The 24,443-nt window shown below is 26.3% G+C and overlaps 1 protein-coding gene across 1 annotated transcript; it reads left to right on the top strand.

Annotated features, from left to right (window-relative positions):
* Nucleotides 1–4,169: 4,169 nt before the first annotated feature.
* On the top strand, nt 4,170–22,755 carry LOC111031422 (peptide transporter family 1-like). Its single transcript, XM_022311343.1, has 15 exons — nt 4,170–4,545; nt 9,557–9,629; nt 9,713–9,854; nt 11,403–11,495; nt 13,045–13,319; nt 15,018–15,100; nt 15,346–15,519; nt 15,972–16,223; nt 18,796–19,044; nt 19,126–19,229; nt 19,774–19,893; nt 21,576–21,672; nt 21,741–21,869; nt 21,943–22,050; nt 22,405–22,755. The coding sequence occupies exons 1-15, from the start codon at nt 4,543–4,545 to the stop codon at nt 22,540–22,542; spliced, it is 2,040 nt and encodes a 679-aa protein (XP_022167035.1). The 5' UTR covers nt 4,170–4,542; the 3' UTR covers nt 22,543–22,755.
* Nucleotides 22,756–24,443: the final 1,688 nt, after the last annotated feature.

Genomic DNA, 24,443 nt, shown 5'->3' with positions numbered 1-24,443 from the left:
ATATACCCATATCATAAAATAAACTTAGTAATATAATCTGAGAGCTGACAGACCGTCTATGCATGATTTAATATCGTTCTATTTAGTAAAACAACAGTTTAATCGTATAGTTACAACAGTCAAGTATGATTTGTTTAGTTATTTTTATATTATTTTTTCTTATGAAAAATTAAATATTGTGTCATGCGTATAAGATGTATATGACGAGTAGTGTCTATTAAGTAAATAACCTGTAGTCAACAGTATATTAATAATTTAATTTTTATGTAAATAAGTGAGTTCACTTTTTACATTGTTTTTATTACTCATAAATAATAATATATACCTACTGCTATAATATTTAAGAGATCTCCAAATACTACACACAATTGGGACTACAGAACACAACCATTTGTGGGTGTGGCACTGTGACGTCCTCTACATTCAAGCTACGAAAGTTGATGAAATTATTAAATTAAATATACTCGTAAATATGTAGTAAAATAAAATTATAACAATTAAATAAATAACTATCCGAAAACAGCTATTTTATAAAAATATGTACAGTCGTATAGAATTCACAAGACTAAACATGGTTTTCTTTATTTTATTTAGAATAGTTAATATCAGATTATTTATTAGGTAGATGGTGATCTTGATATGCTTACGTATGACACCACGACTGATATTTAAAAAATGTATCATTATAAAGTAACATAATATTCATGTTGTGACTTGTGACAATATACTATATATACCACACGATCTTATTTATGTTCCCCATAAACTGTAAGGAAGTTCATAAAAATAGTATTAAGTAATATCCCAGTTACCGTACTCTTTTTTGAAAAGAGGCGCATTATAATGGCTAATTCCCGCTTCTCGAACTCTCATTCAAATGCATATAGGTAATAGGTACCTTTATGTCGTATATTTAACTAAAAAATTGATCAGTTACAGTCAATAATTATAGTCAATGTAGGCAAATGGGTGAATTAGTCATAGAACATAATTTTAATATTATATTTTTAAAATTATTAGTCTGAATTAATTACAATTTAATTATACCTAGCTGATAAGAATATTTATATAAAACATGTTAAGAGACAACTGCCCAAACACAAGTAAACTTTCTTCTCCTTTATGGACTATAAATAGATATTATTAGACAATTTTATTTAGAAAACAGACTTTTTTTCTTGAAACTTTTTCCTGATAAAATTTTTACGGGACTTTTTTCTCGCTAGAAGGGACTCAAGCTTGTATTAACATTTAAAAATATAACAGAATAAAATGATTATAGATATTATGTGGTTATATGTATAGGTGTACGATATACGTAATACTGTACGAGGTATCTTATTATTAAGTGTACATTGTTCAAAGGTCAGGTTAAGCTAGCACAATATTTTAACAATTCCAATGAATAATGATAAAGATTAGTGTGCTAAAAATAAGTTTTCCATTTCCGGTGTACCAGAATAAGCTCCAAATTCAAAATGATAGTGTTAGAGAACGCTATAAATAGTTATGATAATGGATTTATATTAGACTAATAGAAGTCAGAATATCTACTAATTATTGTATCGAATCATTTTAGTTCACAGTTCAACTTCAACATAAGATACCTAGGTTGCTAGGTACATATTTTTTGATTATTATAATTTTTTATTATGATATTAAACATGACAATTAGGATGATTTGTTCGAACGCGGGAAAAAAAGACCACTGGAGAAAAGCCAAGAAAAAAAATGATAGGAACACGTATATAATCTACTCCTAATTAGTAATTAACGTGTAGCGTATAACAAAATATAATGAAAATAATGTCACAAATTATTATCAAGTGAAATTTTTGTATAAATGTAATATGTATAATATTATATGTAGACTATATTATATGATTTTGACTAAATATATTATACTACCACGACCACCTGTTTTGTATTAACTTATTGTACTATTATTTTTATAGTTTATAGTGCAATTTTTGTATAAATGTATTAGTATATATTATATTCCTAAAATGTTATACTTACCTATATCCCTTATGTTTTTTGACTTATAACTTATTACACTGTATATATGTTATGTGCAGATGAGTTCATATTTTCATTTAAATTTCTTTACTACTAAAAGTTGTTTTTTATACATAATTAATAGTTGAGCATAAGCCATATTCAAACTTGAGATTTTTTATACTTGGAATTTTTCATTGAATTAATAGGTTCAAAAAAAAGTTTCTTATTAATTGAGTATCCGCTTATTGCTAATAAAATTGCCTATATTGGCTACATACTTTATGAATTGTTAATTACTAATTAGGAGTATAGTATAGGACCTACACTCTACTCCTAATTTATGAAGTGTATGGAAAAAAACATTTTAAAATATGCTTGATTGTCGGTAAGATAACGCTTGTGGACATGGAGCTATTTGCTATTATTAGCTATTAGCTATTATTTCGCAATATGCTCTCATTTGATAACGAGCTGGTCGCGCCGGTCGGTAAATATAACTATGTAATAAATTTCAAAAATTATAAATTAACAGTAAGGCAATAAACGGGATTAATATGGAACATACTTGAAATTAAGGGATAAAAAGCGTCCTGAGAGAAATTTGTCAGAACAGGACACAAAGCCGAAATAAAAGACAATCCTTTATAAAACAGGACGTATGGTTACCCTAGTATGGGTACTCGTGTTCACATTTATATTTAATTTTTTTTCTGTGCTTTTTTTTTCGTGGACGAACATTATTATTTGTATTAATTTTTGTACATTTTTGGGATATTATAATAATATACATATTACATAATACCTATTTATTAATCTTATACTTAGACTTGATTTTCTTCACTGATGGAGTTCACATGGACCCAATTTTACCTGTTTTTTTTCCTGACGTAGTTTACGCTGAAAAAAGGTACTTGTGGTGGATAACAAAAAACAAATTTTTATTTATTTCAAAAAGCAAATGAATAAATAAATATATTGAATATTTTACTTAAATACATTTTTTATTGGTTTTCAATAAATAAGACCTAACCAACCACTACAAAAACAATAACTAATTTTTAGTTATAAACTACACAATTAAATGTGTAAATTTAACTTTAACGCACCACAAAATACAACAAATCACTTATCTCATTGTTTTTTTTGACGTGTAAGTTTAAAAGTAAAAACTGCTCAATATTACATACCTATATGCACAACAGTGCATAATATTGCGCTTGTGGCGGTCATCAATCATAATAATAGAACATATAGAAAATTAAATTATACAGAAATTTAAAAAATATTGAGATTAATTTTAAGTTATTTATACGACGAACCTATTCTACCATATTCTATACGGTATACGCCGTACAGCGTCTGTATTGACTTATATTATGTATAAATAATATTAAATATGTTAATAATAGTTGTTAAGTTATATTGTATAAAATAATATTCTAAGAATTATTACCTATATATCAATATATGTATGTGATTTGTTGTTGGTGAAAAGTGAAAATTAGTTCATCCTATACATACCTATTACTAATAGAAAAATAAATTACTACAACATAATTATATTAATATTACATATATAATTAAACATCCTTTGAATTATATAGATGTCAGCTTGTCTAAATTAGGCTCAGAATGATTTTTCGTATGCAATGATTGTCATTAAATTCATTTGTAATTTGTAATACATAGATTGCAGTGACCTACTCTATGTGAGATTCACTTGTCACTTTCTTTAGCAGAATGACCTCCCCGGATCTTAACTTTCATCACTCATTTTAGTAACATTTAACAAAAAACACTAAAATAAATATTTGTTTCACCTATATTTTATTAAAACATTGCAAATTAAAGTTTGAACCCGTTAACAGAAGTAAACTATAAACATAATAAATCAAAGACGAGTTTCGCTTACCAATTTGTATGTATTAAAATAAACAAATCATTTCATTAAAATTGTAAGTAGGTATTTAATATTTATCCTCCGACTAATCCCACTCACTAATCAGTAGTCACTTTATTATTTTTGGATGTAACTATGGAAGTACTAGCTAGGTAGGTATATAAATTATTAAGTGGGGATTACTATAGTTCGCGTTGAACTGGGCTTTGGCCTTGGCTAATGTAAAATATGTTTTGATAATTCGCATCTGTATTTTTATGTTGTTCAATTATGTTATACCGTTAGACGTACGACGATCGGGCTAAATAGTTAGGCATCAGTTATAACTTGTGTATCAGAGAGAGTGAACTGCAGTTCATTCTCGTTGTTAGTCTTAAAATTAATTTATTGTACTAATACGTATACACAGTACACACTAAAATCAAATAATTGAAATAAACTTTTGTTGTGTTTTTTTCTTATACTTTATCAATAGTAAAATGGTTTTATATTATGTTTCTCGAATAAAATTATTTAATAAAGATGTTATATAAATTGTAAAAATGTTAATTTAGGTAACATTTTGTTGTTCCTAGATAGAAAAGCAAATCCACTAAGAAATTTTATTTCTACAACATACGAATATTTCTACATAATAAATAATGGTAAGTATAATGTTAGTTATGTTTAGTTAGTTTTGCACGTACGTTTTAGAATTTGTTAATACATTTATGTTAATGATAATTAGTATTTAGTAGGTACCTACAGTTAGAAATTTAGCATTGAGTATTAACGTATTAAATCTTATAGTATAGGTAGGTAATTAAAAATTAGCTTATAAATTATAAGATGTAAATGATAATAGCAAAGTAGGAAATCTGGGAACTGTGCATTATGCTTAAAAATGTTGGTCTACGTATAAGAAATTATCATTATAATTATTTTAACAATCCAATTTTTCATACATTGACCCTGGCATTATACAAGAGTGTCCGGGCACAGCGTGCCCTGCCTGGATTCAAGCGGACTAAGTGAATTAAATATAGCGCACTGAGCACACTATAATAATAATATATCGAATGTCATTCATACGTAATAAGTACCTGGATCTACATACTATTTTAATTTTTAATAGCAAAATGTAAAATGTCCATAAGACATCAATAATTTAGTTTCACATATTTTGTTTTTATAAAAATCACGTTAATAAATTAGCTATGAATTAAAACATTTAAAAAAATTGGAGTTATCCCTTACAGTTTTATCATTTTTAAAAACATTTCAAAACGTTATCAAGTGATACAAATGTTATTTTATTTTTATTTTGATGTGTGCATGTAGGTAGATAGTTTCATGTAGGTATTTGAATTTCGATCATATGTTTTTTTTATGCAATACATTTTTGTGATACAGACCATTTTAAAACACTATGTATAGATTTTAAACTAAACAAAATATTAATAATAGATATATTAGACTTTATTTAGATGTCTTATTCATAGAACGTCAAAATTAGAAAGTTATTAATATTATCTATACCTACGAGACATGATACGTAGTTGATTCATTCATTGTGTATTTTATAATTCAGTTTTATTTTTAGTAAAATAGAATATGACGAATTATTTTTATTTTTATGTTGAAACAAACTAAATTATTTCATAATAATAAAGTCTATTCAATTATTATTATTATAATTTTAATTTGTTTCTTTATATTACCTTTTAATGGTAGGTACTTTAACCAATACGGCATACACTCTATTCGTAAATACGTTTATATTTAAAATGGATAACAATCAAGAGTCAACAGTAGCATGTCAATTAAATTTTTATGTATTACCTACTTTCACGTCTACATATTTTGTATATTGATCATTGGACATTGATCATGTCTTATGAAACTAATGTCATACATATGTTGAATTATTATCATTATATTTTAAAATCAAAATTTTTTGTTGGGTGTCATACCTATTTTAAAACATTTATTAATGTCCAGATGTACTTATAACAAAAAAACAATGACATTTTCAAAACATTTCGTCTAATTCATAGCTTTTTAGATTTATACCACTTACCAATTTATACTTTTGTGTATGGTACATCATTTGTATTGATTTGTTTTGGGTTGCATAATTATACTTTATAGGTCATTCAGTAACCAATATATTTTTTACTCAACCAGGAGGTAAACTCGAAAGTGTAGGTATACTTATTTATTTTTAGTTTCGTAATTTATCCTTCTTAATTTAACTGTCAATATTTAAAAAAAATAAGTAAATGTAATATTTGTATTTGTTTTTTTTTCAAAAATTTTTTATCAAAAAATAAATGTACAAATTAGTTTTCAATGATATAATTTTTCGATTATCTAGTCAATTGCTATGATTGTGTTGGAGGTAGAGAACAAGATATTTTTTCAAAATAAGATTGCAAATTATAAAACTAATAAACAAATACAATTCAGTAATATTCAACATAACATAAAAGCACATGAATAAAAAACTATATTAAAATAAAAAAAGCATCAATAGCATGATGTATACAATAATAGTTAGGTTTATGGTAAATTACACAATGATCATTAATTTATTACTCTACTTTTTTGATCCTTGTTTTTATACTATAATAGTTATTGTTTTCAAAATCCAATTAATTAAAATTATTAAATATAGTAGGTTAATATTGTCACTATAATATCATATTGCTCAAGATAAATTATTTAATGGTTGAAAATTTAATAATTCTTATTGTTTACATTATGAAATATTTAAGTAACTGATATCCCTATATTAACCAATCACATACATTTATCAGTAGGTACCAGGTACCTCTCTTATAATATTATAATGTCTTTAGATTAAATTTCTACGAAAATGTTCCATAAAAGGTATAAAGTATGTCAATAAGACAATAAATAATAATGATGTCAATGTTAAATATATATATTAATATAAAAATACATTGGCAATATCATTATTATTCATTATGTTGCATCACTTTTTGAAGAAAAAAATCTATGTAATATACTTACATATGATACTTATTTACCTATAATAAATTTATTTTTATTTCTTAAATATTAAATAATTTGTTTGGAGTAAAAGTCGTTTTTTATTTTATAAGTTAATAAAACTATATTGTTGCCTGCACGGCTGCACATATAATTTAAAAACATAATGTTGGGGATGAAGGTCCAGCTGTCAACTAAACTGGGTGACGGGAAAACACCTCTTTGACGGGTGTCAACTAGCTGAATGAGACTGAATAATTTATAGGCATAATATTGGCCACTTGTTTTTTAATAGTTATAATTATTATGATCATCAATATGGGAATAATTTATTAACAAATAGTAATAAAATCAGAAAATATATTGACTAAGTCAACTACACCCTAATGTAATAATATACTATGAATTGGTACACTAAAATAACTAGGTAATAACTAAACAGTATAACAACAGCCAAAATTGTTTGGTATAAGCATCCCTCCAAAAATTGAACCTTTAAATTTCATAGGAAGAATTAAATAACCACAATATTGGTACTTACATAATAACATATTATTGAATTATTCAATATTTACAATATTAGCAAGTTCATCCACGAATGAAAGTATTCTTTTTCGCGAATGGGTCAAATTTACCGTGAAGATTATCACGATTAGTAAACCGGTTTACTGTTTACATGTTTACATGACACAGTAAAGTAAATTATAAATAGTGAGTACAATATTGTATTTGCTACTACAAAACCTTACAAAACCTTACAAAACCTTGAAATACCGTGTTCATGAATATTACTCTTTTCCATAGTTCACGGATGAGTTGATTTTATTTATATATTATATTAATTTATGAGTAGCAGTAAATAATTCTTAACGTATAAAAGCATCAGTTTTTTTTAATAAAATGGATTAAAGCCATTTAAAAAAACTAATCCTACAAGACATTATTTACTTCGTTGTTACATCCATAACATCTAAGAAATATACTTCTCTACTTATGAATTTATGATATTTACACTAATATTTTAATTATTTTAGATACTTATTAATATAAGTACCAAGTGCCATAATTCTTAAATAAAAATGTTTATGGGCATTATTTTTTACTACCAAGTGTCCAAGTACCATAAAGTGAATAGTGACTACATCAATGTAAAGCTAATTAATTTAAATTTTTGTTCGACTCAGAATTTAAAATGTGTTTGTCAATAATCCAATTTACCTATCAGCAGTTGAATTCAGAATTCAGCAGTAGACCAGCATTAAAGCATAACTGTACACTATAGTCTATAGTAGGTTAATATTATAGTATAAAATATATATTATACTATATACCATTATTAATTAGTACCTTTACGCCCAACTACCCAAATACCCAGTATAAACTTAAATAGTTTATATTTACATTTAATATTTTTAACAAATTTTACAAATTCTCAAACCACGATTTTCTTATTGTGTTGTACTTCAAAAACTAAAAACTGTAGGTAGGTACTTGAAATTTTCATCAAATATTTATTTTGTCATTTCCTATACGTAAAGAAATTTTGAAAATATTTTGACTTGTTTTGAGTTATTTATAGACATTTGAAATTTGAATTTTTTTTATTTTATTCTATAAATGTCAATTCAATTGTAATCGTTGAGTAAAAAAGCTCGAAAATGCAATACTGAAATATTATTCGTAGGTGTATGAAAGTTTTAGAGTAAAATATTATATTTAATACACTCAATGAAATTTTCAAATGAAACTGTTTTGGCAAAAGTTAATTCAAACTACTATATTACTATTGTATAATAGTAAAATAAATTTCTTTAAAAGCAATAGTGTATTACAATCATAAAATAAACTTAGTAATATAATCTGAGTGCAGGCAGATATGTTATAACCAGATATGATTTTATTTCGTTTTATTTGGTAAAATAAGAGTTTAATCGTATAGTTACTACAGTCAAGTATGATTTGTTTAGTTATTCTTATATACATTTTTCTTATGAAATAAAATTTAAATATTATGTCATGTGCAAAAGATGTATATGATGAGTAGTGTACTAGTGTCTATATAACCTATATATAACCTAACCTGTATTAACAATTTAACTTTTAAATAAATAAGTGAGTTCACTTTTTACATTGTATTTAGTACTCATAAATAATAATGTTTACTGCAGTAATATTTAAGAGATCTCCTTACTACACAAAATTGGGACTGCAGAACACAACAATTTGTGGGCGTGGCACTTTGACGTCTTCTACATTCAAGCAACGAAAATTAATGAAGTTATTAAATTAAACATGAATACGAAGTAAAAAAAAATCATAACAATTTAATAAATAATTATTCAAAAACAGCTATTTTTAAGAAATATGTTTGGAATATATAGTCGTATAAAATTCATAATACCAAACATGGTTTTTTTCTCCCTTGTCGCAAGATTGTCTTTATTTTCTTTAGAATGGTTAATATCAGATTATTAATTAGGTAGGTGACAGAAATCATTATAAGAAAATATTTAAACATAATATAAATAATAAAGTAACAAATAAATCTAATAAGATATCATCACAATTATTTATCATAAAATATGTTTATTGTGTATAGCTTTTATAGTCTTATATAGTCTTTTATAGTACTTAACTTATATTTTATTTCTATTTATACAGGCATACCCAAAGTCAGTGTGGTTTATCATCTGCACAGAGTTTTGTGAACGATTTTCCTACTATGGACTTCGAAGTACCTATGTTTTTATTTAAAATATTATAAAATATTAGTTTATTTGTTTTTATCATTTATGGATGAATTGTCTCGTATATTAGCTGTTTTAGTATTATATCTCACATCAATATTGCAATACGATGAAGACGAATCCACTATTATTTATCACATGGCTGTCTTTATGGCGTATTTTTCACCACTATTTGGAGCTATTCTATCTGATTCTTTCTTGGGAAAATTCAAGTAAGTATAGTACATTAAGAGATAGTTATTATTTATACATTAAAAAATCATAACGATTCAGATTAATCATTAGATGTTGTAGGTCGGACGATAAAGTCATAATATCTTCCAGTCCAGATCCTATTATAGCCTCCACAAACCTACAAAACCATCTTTCATTAATTGAAGATTGGTATAAAAAGTGGCGTTTTAAAATAAATCAAACCAAATCAGTACATACTACATTTACACTTAGTTTAGCACCATGTCCAGAGGTATCCCTTTTTGGTACTCAGATCCCCTCATCCCAAACGTTAAATATCTCGGCCTAACTCTTGACCGCCGTCTAACCTGGGCTCACCACATCAAAGTCAAAACTTCACAATTAAATTCCCGCTTACAAATAATCAAAACCCTAATAGTCAACAACAAACACTCTAAATTAAATATTAAACTACTTCTTTACAAATCTCTTTTAAAGCCAATTTGGACGTACGGCTTACAGCTATGGGGTAACGCAAAAATATCAAATCTAAATAAAATTCAACGATTCCAAAATAAAATACATAATAATAATTTAAAAAACATAAGTGTCATCGGTGGGTGGCTTCTTAGCTCATAATTTCATGTTTTTTATTGTGTCTCAGCTCATAATCTTATTGTGCCGTTTGTGTACAGATGGTGTATTACTAATAAAGAAAAAAAAAAGATGTTGTAGGTAGGTATTTGATATTTTTTCTTATTGTTCTAAATTCTAATATGAAACTGTGTCAACAACTATAACTCTGGTTAATTATTGTATGTAGATGATTCACGAAATTTTATTTTGCTTATTGTACTAACTTAGCCTTTTAAACTATATTTTTGATATCTTCGCATTTAAATTGATTTATATACTAAGTAATTAATTTGTTTTTTAAATCATTGTCTTATTTTAAAATATCTATTGTTCAACTATATGTGACTCAACACAAAATGCCAATGCAAAATCACTGCCAATATTCCTTTTAAATCGATCAGATTTCATTTAAAACCAATTTCCTCTCTATACATTAATTACAATATCAATATTTACATTTTACAGTTTAAACTATATTATGAAATTAGAACAAAATTACCCAATTATTTATATTTCTTGCTTCTTGATAATGCTATAAATTTTTCATATTAAAATATTCTAGTTTCTATCCCATCAGCTGTTACTTTACCTCAATATATCTATATACCTATTCCTTCTCAACGTCTTAAAATAAAATGAGCTCACAGTCTGTTCAAGTAAATTACAACAAAAAAACTCCAAGTTTTATTTATTTAAATAGTCACTGTTAATATACACCTTCATATTTCCTATACTTATTATATATTACATATATCCAAGGGCATGTGTTGCGACCCTCCCTATTATGTACTACTATATGGTTAGCTTATAGTATAGTTGTAAAAGTATACTTGTATGTAGATTGTAAACGTATAATTAATCATTTCTTTACTGAAAATAAGAAAAAATATTATTTATTTATCCATATTATATGTTTAATGTTTATTTCATACAACTATTCTTTTTTTCAGAACTATAGTATATCTTTCACTAATTTACGCAGTTGGAAATTTAGTCATAACTGGGTCATCTTTGGCAGTTTCATTTAGTTTAAACAACCAAAGGTAATAAATAATAATATTTGTACTATTAAAGAAACAATTTTTTTACGGTTATTATAATAATATGTTTGACTAAAAGTAGATAGTACTATTCTGGAAATAAATATTAAAAGAAAATTATTTTTAATTATAGGCAATTAAATCAACATGGTTTTTAGTTACAATGATAAAAACATATCACATATTGTATTGACTATCGATAACATACATCTATATCATAAATTCTTAATGTTTATAAAAAAATGTTCTGCTTTTAAAATATTTGTGAATTGTTATAGTCTACGCAATGGTGATTAAAAAAAAACATTAATAACTGTGGTTCAATATTTTAGGTTTTTATTATTATTAAAACCACCATAACGATTATCATTAAGTGGATATTTTAGATGGATTTGAAATTTCTGTTTTAACAATTTGTCAATATATGTTATATTATAGTTTACCAATTTTTATGATGTAGATGCTCATCGGAAAAAAATGGCTATTTCCGAAAAACAATTATTTTGTGGATTATGTAGTAGGTTAGTCTTATGAATTCGGTATTTTGGTATATTGCATATTGGCGCGCAGTGTACATTATGTCTTTTAACATGAATAAAAAATAAGGCTTAACTTACATTATACCTTTTTAATATGGATACAAATTTGGGATCAGTTTACAAAAAAAGGTCATTTTTATGCAGTTTAAGTATACCCAAAATCCAAGTAGGTCGGTAGATATATACAATCTATGTATTATTTTATTTGGATTTTTAATTTTATTGTTAATAATGTCGGAGTTTGTAGATTGCGTCCCAGATGCAGGTAAACGATTTTTTGCCCACCTTTTCCACGTGCCGATTGCGTCCTATTGTATAGTAGGTAAGCGTTAATGTGACAGATAAATTGACATATTAAATCTAATATTTTTGTCACACATGTTGTGGAGGTATATTTAAACACGAATTGATTTTAACTTGATGAGCTTACGAACATTTTATCTGAAGGCTGGTACTCTTATCGATTTACGATCACGTAGCGATTTAGTACGTCAAGTGCCTTAGAATCAAAAGATACTTTAAAGTTTAGACTTAATAATAAATATAATTTTTAGTGAAAAAAATAAGGAAATCCGTATAATTGATAAGTTTAAATATCGTTTTCACAAAATTTTGGACAATGATGTCGAGCGTTGGAGTTGCGCAAATAAAAAATGCAAATATTATACTTATATATCATACAACAGGACGCAATCGGAACATATAAAGGTAAGAAAAAATAATTTACCTATCTGACTTGTGGACGCAATCGACATACTGAAAAGGTATGAAAGGTTGAAACAGGACGCAATCGAATGACGCCCAATAATGTATACATATATTTCACACACAATTTTAAGAGGACTTCGAAAATTAAAATGTTTTATACATCTACACGGCGCGTATTATATAATGATATTTTGTATGGACATTTTTTTAAAGTATGATTGAATTGAATTGAATTGTTTTAATTTATTATATGATAATAATATATTTTATGAGTTATTTCAAAATAATATCTTATTATTTTATAGATACTTAGCACTGATGGGATTAGTTTTAATTGCGATTGGCACAGGTGGAATAAAACCATGTGTTTCTTCATTTGGCGGTGATCAATTCGACCTTCCTGCTCAAGAAGTTTATCTACAAAAGTTCTTTTCCATATTTTACTTTTCTATCAACGCAGGTTCTCTTATATCAACATCAGTAACACCGGAGCTAAGAAAAGACGTACAATGTTTCGGCCGAACTTCATGTTTCCCCTTAGCTTTTGGTGTACCAGCTGTGCTAATGCTGGTCGCGATTTGTAAGTAACATTTATATATTTCTGTGTATCTTCGAGTAAATTGATTTTCTGCTTAGAATATTTTTTACAGAGTTCACACCATCACTAAACAAATTATTTTATTTTTAATGTAATATTAATAATGGACAGAGCCCAACAGAACAAATAAAAAGTACAGTAAAAATAATACCTATAATAATGAACGAATTTATGATGCTTTGGTAGTAGTGGTTGCGTATTAGACAGAGTGTTGGTTAGGTGCATTAAAATTAAACGGTCTATTAGATGATTGCGGCAATAATTCGTAGTGCATGTTTGGGTACAACATAAGTACACTCATGTTGTACACTTGTACCCAACTTGCAGTGAGAGAGGGAACTAGTGTAAGTTTGAGAAACTCGGAAGTTATTACGGGAGAGAAGGTGCATCAGAGAGCCATTTACAAATTTATCTACGAATTGTAACTTATCATTAGAACATCTATCGTCTAGGCTTGACAAACCTATATAATTCAAGGAGAACAGATGAATTATTGTAGTTGATGAATGAGGTGGGAAATATTCAGAGCAAAACCGGTAAAGGTGGTAGAAATATGCATGGGTCGACATATAGAATGGAACAATACTCAAGTATGATAAACAAAAGAGTAGTACAGAGCCCCGAGAAAAGAAGATAGTCTGAATTCAAAAGAAATACTTAAAAGTAATCACTTGAAAACGGCTGGATCGATTTGATTCATTTCTTTCTTATGTTCGTAATTGTCCGAATAAGGTTTGTACGGAAAGAAAATTGTTTTAAATTTCCTTGGTCATCACACAAGGGTTGATTTATGACGAAAATCGAAAATGTTCTGTTAACAATGTTTTGCCATTGGTTACTCGGGCAGATGAGATAAAGTCCTTTTATGGCTTCGAATAAAGAAATTATATCTTAAATTAAATATGATAGTTGAATATAATATTGTATCTGTATTTTGAGAAAATTTCAAATTGTTCTCTTAGAGATAATACCAGGAACGTTTAAAGAGTAGTTTGAACCACTTTCGATTTATATCAAGTCTATACTATCCAGTTTGCCACAGGTGGCAGGTGGATTGTCCATCTCGATCAAATTAGTTCACAGAGTAAGGTTATATACACCGAAAAAAATTTGTCGTGAGCTGAAATATACTAAAACCAAGATACACTAAAAGTGCTGTAATTTATATATTTTTTATTTTTTCACACAAATGGATGTTGATTGTTGTTTTATTCGAAGTTAATGGACTCAAAAGCTATTACACTGGAGCGTTTTCATTAAAAGTTATATGTATAGAAATAGATTCCTTGAGACTATTGAAGGGCGTTTATTGATTATTCTTCAACCTTTATAGGTAGCTAAATGGTAGCTCACGGATGAATTTTTTTCAGCTTACGAAAAAAAAAATTGTTTTGTTTATTTAAATGGTTACCATCAGTTACATAATAATATATTTTATTACTATTACAATTGCAATTAGTGAAAATATGGCCTATTACAATTTTTTTACAAATACATTTATAAAAAGAACAAATCTTTGGCACAGGCAATTCCAAATTTAGTAAACCTAGCATTTCTACAGTGCATAAGTTATTATTACCTTACAATTTAAGATTACACTTATAAATATCATACATTTATACAATAACTGTGTTATATTTACATTAATATCTTATATCTTTTTTTTTTATTCCAAACTAGTTATTTTCGTATGTGGTAAACGATTATATAAGATAAAAAAACCAGAATCGAACGTCATTGTAACATCTTTTTCATGTATTTTTGTAAGTTTTTATTTTCATACACAATATATACATTAAATGTAATACATTATAAAACAGATTAAAATACTAATGATTGGAAATACAGTCATAATTATTTTATACAAATAATTTAATCGTTTAATCGTTACTGAGTACTATTAACACTATAATGATTATAGACAAATAATAATACATACTTACTTTAATACAACTAGCACTGATTTAAGATTTTATAATATACATTTATACGACGTTACTATGTTTAGCATGCGATAAAAAGAAGACTATCATATGTTTCATCAAATACAAAAAAAAGTCATTGGTTGAATTATGCAGACGACAAGTTTTCGGAAAAAGACATTTCAGATATACGCGCTGCTCTAGATGTGATGTATTTATTTATTCCGTTCCCATTCTTCTGGGCTTTATTTGATCAACAAGTAAGAATTACAATTTACTAATCGTTATCATTATTATTCTAATTTTAATATTTTATTTTAGTCAGAAAAATGATTAATTATTTATATTATTCAAATAAATCAATTAAATAATAATGGGAGGTACCTAGTTGTTAATCTAATCGGCTTTTAAAATTAGTTGTTATTAATTAATTACTTAATTATTTTAATTTAAATACATACAAGTATGTATAAATATTGATTTACCGACTAAAATTATTACCTACTTGAAAATTAAATTATTATTTAAATTTATCAATTTAAAAATAGTATTTTATTATACTGAATATCTGTAATAATTTTATTTTAAAGCAATTTTAAAACAAAACAACATTTCACAGAATATCTCTTACTTATATTATCTATGTTTATTTTAGCTATATAATATAAATTATAATATACACCGTGATTGTATTTTGTAAAAAACTTTCTAGGGTTCTCGTTGGACATTACAAGCTACTTTGATGAACGGTAGGATTGATTTTCTCAACTGGACAATGAAGCCTGATCAAATGCAAGTGATGAATCCTCTTCTCGTTTTATTATTTATTCCGTTTTTCGAAACCGCTGTTTATCCTCTATTAGCCAAGATTGGTATTAAAAAACCATTACAAAAAATTGCATTAGGTGGTTTTCTTGCCGCTTTTGCTTTTGTACTATCTGCTGTTGTACAAAACAAGATTATTGTAAGTACCTATATAAAACGTAATAGTGTGATACGTTAAGTAGTTAATAATTAGCTAAAAAAAAAAAAAAATTTGGATAAAGTATTATTAGGTTTAACGTCTACGTATAGTATTGGCATTTACCAACACAATGTATTGAGTAGATATTGTGCATCCGTGTAACGGTAACCGATAATTCTTTCAGCTCGGGAACGATTTCTTATACAAAACATGGTAATGTACATTGTACATGGATTTATGCCAAAAGTTTTAATGGCGTGATTTATATACATTTTGAAAGCCTTGACTTATTCTCTTAATATAAACTTAAGACTTAAAATTGTAAGTAAGTAAAATTCTTAAAATTATAAGTAAATAGGTACAATAAATAATTATGCCTTTTATTTTTTAAATACATTAAGAAGTATATAATATTTAAATAATTTTATAAACAACATACTAAACTCAGAATCGTTGTATGGAATGCTTTCTCGTTTAATATCACAATTTTTGATTCACAATACCTACACCATTGTGTATGGCGCTGAAATGAGAAAAGTAAGACGAGTACCTGGTCTCTGTATCCAAATATTTTTAAATTTTAGCATTTATATTATAATTATTTTATAAGAGATCATTTTTTATGCATATATTAAATAATATCTGTTTATAATAAGTTATTCATTTTTGTAATGGTTGATTCTTTTATCAGCGAAAAACTCATTAATCATTATCTCAAAAACTACCTACCAAATTTTTTTAAATGGACGACTACGAATTGGTCCCCAATTGTCGAATTGGTTCACGGGTTGTCTACAGGTAATATATGAATTGGTTCCCCCAAGCTTTCATGATAATACAACCTTGTTAAATTAACTTTTCAAATTATTATGATACATTCAACCAGCAACAATTTCCTTCCCATTTATTCAGACTAGGGGTAGAACTGTCTAAAATGCAAATAAGTTCGAATAGTTCAAACACTATCTCGAATACCTAGGTATGGTTAAAAATGGTCAAAAACATATGGTGTTCTATAAATCGAAATGCTTGTATATAAGTAGTACTGTTATTATTGGGAAGTAGGCAAAAAACTAAGGGAAAAAAATTGTTATCTTTTACACCATGAATGGTAAAAATCTGGTAAAATAATTTTGGGCAACTTTTAAAAGTTCCATCAACAAACATTGTTTTCATTTTGCTGAGTATCTCTAAATTATATGAACAAGTAAAAATTATTAATCTTATAAGTTACGTATCTTGTAACAGTAGTTGTGTGCTGATAAACTGATAAGTAATTTTATTCGGGAACCAATTCGAACAATTGTATACTGGAAAGTATTTTTTTCGGGAACCAAATCGTACACTTCAATTGAACCGGGAACCAATTTCACGTTTGCCTTTTAAATACATTTATTTCTAATATTTTTATTTTATAAATCGAAATTCTCAAAAATAAAACATTTGCTTCAGAATACAAAAAAAAAAATTGTTTTTGAAAAAGTATAAGACATAAACATATTGTTTTTAAAGATCAATAAAGTGTGCACAAATATATTTTCTTAAACTTTGATATTTGTTGAGATAATGAATATTTATTATTGCTAAAAGAATTACACCTTGTATATAGTATAGACACTTTATTTTTAGATTCCATTTTATGATTTTCATATTACTCATTTTTGAGTTTCAGTCGTACATAATATGTACTTATTCGTATACAGGATGATCCAACAAGTATCCTCACTCCATTTTTTTTTTAATAATGAAGTTTTTCAAAATCTGATTTTTGGAATCTTTAAATATACTCAAAGACCATATTTTCATATTCTTGAGATTTTTGTGCCACTTAAGTAGTGTCCTGTGGCGATACGAATCTTAATTTTTCGAATGAGAGCCCCACTTTTTTCTTTAAATTATTTAGCGGATAATTTTTTTTGAAAATTTTGATGTATCGAAATCAAAATTCGAACAAGTGGTTGCCTAGTTATTGGAAAATTTGCACTAAGGATAATAGTCCGTAATAGGGATATGCGTATACAGTTCTACAAATGGAATAAGAAAAATAACTAAATAAATCAAGGAGGATTTTACTTGCTATTTACCTAAATGTTTGACTAAATAAATATGAAATTACGTATTATTTTATATTATGTGTATAGACTATAGATAACAACGTATTGTGCATAAGCATATCCTTCTTCCTTATTATAAATTATACTATCCTTAGTTCAAAATGTGTAATAACTAGAACACTACTAGGTCGAATTTTGATTTCAATACATCAAAATTTTCAAAAAAAATATCCGCTAAATAATTACAGTAAAAAAATGGGGTTCCCGTATGAAAAACAAAAGTTTGTATCGCCACGGGACACTCCTTTAGTGGTACAAAAAATCTCAAGAATATGAAAATATGGTCTTTGAGTATATTTAAAGATTCCAAAAATCAGATTTCGAGAAACTTCATTATCAAAGAAAAAAGGGGGTAAGCATACTTGTTGTATATTACAATATTATGATTTATGATATCTTAGCTGCTTAAGAAATATCATATAAAATATTAATAATTCAATTTAGTTTTATTATTTTAGGGTGGATCGAACCAAATATCATCTGGTGAAGGTCATCTAAGAGTTTTTAACGGATTTGATTGCAACATTACAATCAATTCAACAAATTTACCTGTCTACAAATTAAGTTCTCTTGAGACTTTAGAGATAAGATATACCCCAACTTCTAACGAAACTTCATTTCCAATTGTTTTCATCGCTGATCCTTCGTGTTCTCCGACTTTGTCAACATTAAATTTAACGAGCAGTGTTTCTATTGTAGAAGGAAAGGTTGGCTTAAAAATATTTTTTTAATAACGCATAGAACTTTAGATATGAAATAAAAAATTAAATTGTTATTAAAAATTATAGGCAACGTCATATTTTTTAACTCGTTCAAAAGATAAACTTGAATTAAAAAGAATTGGTTATTTTGATGACATGACTAAACCTAAGAACGGCAATCCAATTTTAAGGTAAATCAATTTTAAGTTATCATAATTTATACCCTTAGACGTAAATAGGGCTCTCAAATGCAAAATAGGTTTTGAGCCCAAAAGGGTTTAAGAACAAAAAGAGTGAGAGATTTATTTTCCACCCACCTACATACACACAATTTTATCCATGATACAATTCAAAACAATCACAAATGAAATGTAAATTAATTAATTGTACTATTGTATAAAATTAAATAGTAAAATTATATATATATCTTCTTCATTATTAATGGTTTCTACTTAATTCTTAAGTGTATTCTGTTATTAATTGTGTATTCGTGTGTATTGAACGTTCCTTTTGAACGACTTGACTAATTGAGGTAAAAGTTATACGAATAGATTAGTTGAGTCTTGGAGTATGCCTATAGCTTATTTTTATTTCATAACTTATATAATTCTTTAAAATTATGTAACATATGTCTTAGAGCCAAACTCTCCTAGGATCCCCCCTCTATTTATAACCACGGTTAATGGTTATATCTATAATTGTATGTCAATTTAATCCATTATATTGTTTTTATAGAATTTTAAACAGCGATGATTTATCTAATAAAGTTTTAAAACTCAAAGATAAAGACAACAACAACACGGCAACTGAAATTAATTTAAAATCCTTAACAACTAAAACGGTACCCATTGGAAAGTAAGTAATAAATATTATTGTTTTGTATATTATTATTTATTTCATAGATAATACAAGACTAGAAATAACTGGAAATATAAAATGATTTATCATTGAGCCTAAATTTAACAAAAAATGTTTAATTTAAATTCCCAATATATTTCAAAGGGGGTTTTTTTAATAATTATTTCGTTGTAATTAAAAACATTATTTGCGGCCCCGTGGGAACATAAACATTTTATGTGGTCCATTCATTTTTTTGTACTTCATGTCATAAAAATATTTAGATTAATTTTAATCTATTTCGTATTTATACTATATTATCATGAACCCATTCTCATTATTCTATGGTAAGGTAATAAAACGCAAAAGTTAATAACTATAATCAATAATAAAATAATATGATAGAAACATACACTATTGTAATACGGACTTAATTCTGGAGATATATTTTAATTTAAACAACTTAACCATCATATTCTCGGAAATTATTAATATATTATATACTTTATAACTTAATATCGTACCTGTTTGACTTTTTAGGGCTGTTGGTGATTAATTGAATAAGCTAACCTTTATCAATATATAAATAAATATAATTTAAATCTGTGTTAAAATTGTATTAAAAACATGTAAATTATCATTCAATCACTAGATTTTGACTATACTTGTATAGAAGTCAACGGTTAGATTAAACTGAATGAATTATAATTGATTATTGATTGAAATTATATATTTATAATGTACATATTTACGTATTATAGTATATATCATTTTATGTTTGTATAATTTATACAAGGTGATCCATTTAAATGTCTTCATCATTATTTGGAAAAGAATTTTTCAGTCGAAAAATTAAATTTTTACAATTTCTTAGGTATCATTTTTTTAAGTTTTTTACTTTTTTTGAATGACTACACATTTTTAATTTCATATTCCTCAACAGAATATTTTTCGGAGTACTTTGGTGTATACAAATTTAATTTCATACGAGTATTTAATGAGTTATAACTTAAAGATGTATCTAAACATTTAAGAATGATAATGATCAATAATTGTAAAGACTATATTCAATATTTTCAAAAATGTTGTTTTGCAATTTATGTAAAAACAATATTTTGAACGTAGATTAATAACCTTAGCAGTTGATGAGTTGAAGCATTTATTTCTAGTAAAAATATTTTTCCAAAAAACTTAAATTTTTCAAAATAACGAGTGTGACATTGATCACCTTCTACATTTATTATATTTTTATTTTATTGAAGATATACTACGCGCTTCGGGTACAAGAGTCATTAGTTTTGTATTAAGTACCAACCGTTTTCTATCTTTTGTTTTTTAACAAATATAGGTAAATGCCGTAAATATTAAGAATATTAATTATGTTGAATTATATAGAGATAAAAATAGAGGTAAACAGAAAAAATGTTTATGTATTTATGTTGTAGGTGCTTTTAAAGTACCTACTACTTTAAACATTATACATAAAAAAAATGTTAAATTCAATGAAAGTAACAAGTGTTATGTAGATACTTAGTACTTCTATAGTTTAAATAAATAGGTTAGTAGGTATAATGATAGGTGATTATAAAACACGATTACGTGTGAAGTATGTTTATTTATATGAAAAAACTCTGTTGAACCTATTTCGATATATATAAACAAAAAACAGTCATTAAATATCTGATTAAACAACTTTTTAGATATAAAGCCTTTTTTGACAACGAATTTATCTCAGACTTCAATTTTTTACCGGCTAGTGTAAACACGCTTGTATTACAACTTAATTCAGGACACACAGTAAGTATTCTTTGGTCTCATAATTTTTAGCATTGAATTTTAATTAATTTTAAGTGCATAACTTATAGGATTCAAATTTGGTAGTCCTAGAGAAAGGTAATTTTATTCATATAGCATGGCAATTACCTCAAATTATTGTAATGACCGCTGCAGAGATTATGTTTTCGATCACGGCGTTAGAATTTGCATTTACTCAAGTAAGTTGAATTTTAATTACGTTTATTCTATAATTTAAAGCATATAATAATACATAGTATTATTATTTTAAAGGCGCCTACAAGCATGAAATCCTTACTGGCAGCAGTTAATTTGTTGACGGTAGCGTTAGGAAATCTAATGGTAGTGATCGTGTCTGAAGTACGGTTTTTCGAAAATCAAGTATGTAAAAATCAGTGTGATTGTACGTAATATACACATTCTCAATATGGGAGGGGGAATTTGGATGTGTGTAGGATATCTGACTTTAAAATCAACACTCTCATTGTTTATGATATTTATGTTATATTAATTCTTCTTATTTTATATAAATAAACTAATATGTACATAGCGATTATTAAATATGTGATTATTAGACTGATGGGGTGTGCATGGGGGGGGGGAATTATTCATTATTTAATTCTCGATCATTGGACTAACTGAAAAAATAGGAGGCTTTAGCCCCAAAGTTTATTCGTTGAAATTGTGCTACTGATAATATTATTTGCTTACCTATATCTATCTTATTTTTTTCAGACCTATGAATACTTGCTATTTGCTGGATTAATGGTGCTCGATATGTTAATATTTATTTTAATGAGCTGTAAATATAAATATAAAAATCTGAATGACCCCGTACCCATTACACACAATGAGCAAAACAAGCAAAACTAAAGGTATACTATTTTTTTTATATTGTGATATATTGCAGATAATTTATATTTAATCAATTGATTAATATTTTACTATGTATACATTTTAAGTATGACTGTATAAACTACTATTCAAATTCCCGTATACACTTGTTTTTATAAAATATGTATTTATATGTTATATCTATATAAATAAGTTAAATTATCTATATGTATTATATTATTACGGATTTTTTGACAATATAGATAGTTTATTTTGCTATTATTGAATATTATTAAAACTATTTTTAATTAATTTGAAAATAAATAAAATGTAATGTGTTATTTATTTAAATTGTATATCATATTTAAATAAGTTATAATATTGTAAGTAAAAGCTATAGGAAAATTATAATTTTTTTTATTAAAAGATAAAAACAACCAAGTAAAAGTAGAGGATTTTTTTTTGTTTTAAGTTATTTATACAAATTTGTGTATGAATTTATAGTATATAGTTATCTATTTTAATTTTAGTCGGCTCGGTAATCTAAATTATAGTTTAGATTATATATTTTACTCGTATAATTATAAGATTATAATATAGGTATGTTGGCAGTTAGGCTATAAGTAGAAAAATTCTGTACTGTAAGAATCTGATATGCTCGGTTGATGTGTGTCATTGATCGAATCGCCTAGACCCCCCCCATTATCTTCGCTACCATCAAATTCGTCTTCCCTACCAATTTACACAACAATGAACAAGTTACTTAACTTTATAGTCAACGGTAACCATATTAAACGATTTTGGCTCAATTAAAAAAAAAAATTAAAAAAATTATAAAGTGATTTTTATATATTATGATATTTTGGAGATACTGTTTGCCTGTTATATGCGATAACTGATGAACAAAACTAACCCTAATTTAAATATCTCTTAGAGTCTTAGGTCTTACCATATGTATGGCTTATTGGTATATATCTTAAGTCTTGTTGGTGTATCCTTATGTATATAAATATCTGTGAACTACTTCCAATGGCTACTGTTTCAAAGGGTAACCTCTTTACTACTTCCAAATGTCATTTTATTAATTTATATTTACTATCTTTGTTTATTTGACTGTTTTTACAACACGCTTACATATCAATACAATTTTAAGAATGATTAGTTCTGGGAACATTAAATTATAACACATTGGTACCTATAAATTGTAATTGGGTGATACGGATGATACGGTTAATATTTATTGCGATTAAATTATTACCTGCATAAAACCATAAAGGTATGAACAATATTCGAATATGGTACTTAACTCGAAGTTACATATACATTGCCAATAAATAGGGTTAAAACAAATTATATTGGTCAAATTTTATAATGAATTTACTACAGCTAGAACATCAAGTTTGTATTAACAGGTAAGGATTTTTTGTGTGTTCCCAGACATCTAGATTTTATTTGTAACAGTTTTGAAGAATAGGAATATAATGTATAGTAGGTACTAGCCACTGGGTAGATCTATTATTGTACTATCACAGGCGAAAATACTACAATATTTTTCAAAATATTGTTACTATTGAATTTAGAAAAACGTGGGACATAGTCCATTAGCCCTCGCAATCCCCGACTACGGTATCCATATTATACAATACAATTTATCATTTACACATATAAATATATTTATATATTTCATAATAATTATGTAAATTATTTACATTCAATACTTTTATATCTATCAAGTAAACGGAGTAGCTGACAAACATATATGACATATTATATATTTATATATATTCATTACACTTGGAAAACTACTACTCATAGTTGCAGGCTGGGTCATATAATATAGTTCCCTTATCACATTCCTTTCAGTTAAGTGGACTTTCTGTGGAAAAACAAAATTTCTTATCGTCTGTAACACCTATCAGTTGCCTACCTAATAGGTACTT

The sequence above is a fragment of the Myzus persicae genome, unplaced genomic scaffold (genome assembly GCF_001856785.1).
Source record: "Myzus persicae strain clone G006 unplaced genomic scaffold, MPER_G0061.0, whole genome shotgun sequence".
NCBI lineage: Eukaryota > Metazoa > Arthropoda > Insecta > Hemiptera > Aphididae > Myzus > Myzus persicae.
The sequence above is the reverse complement of the archived record's forward strand: the minus strand, read 5'-3'. Positions and strand labels throughout refer to the sequence as shown.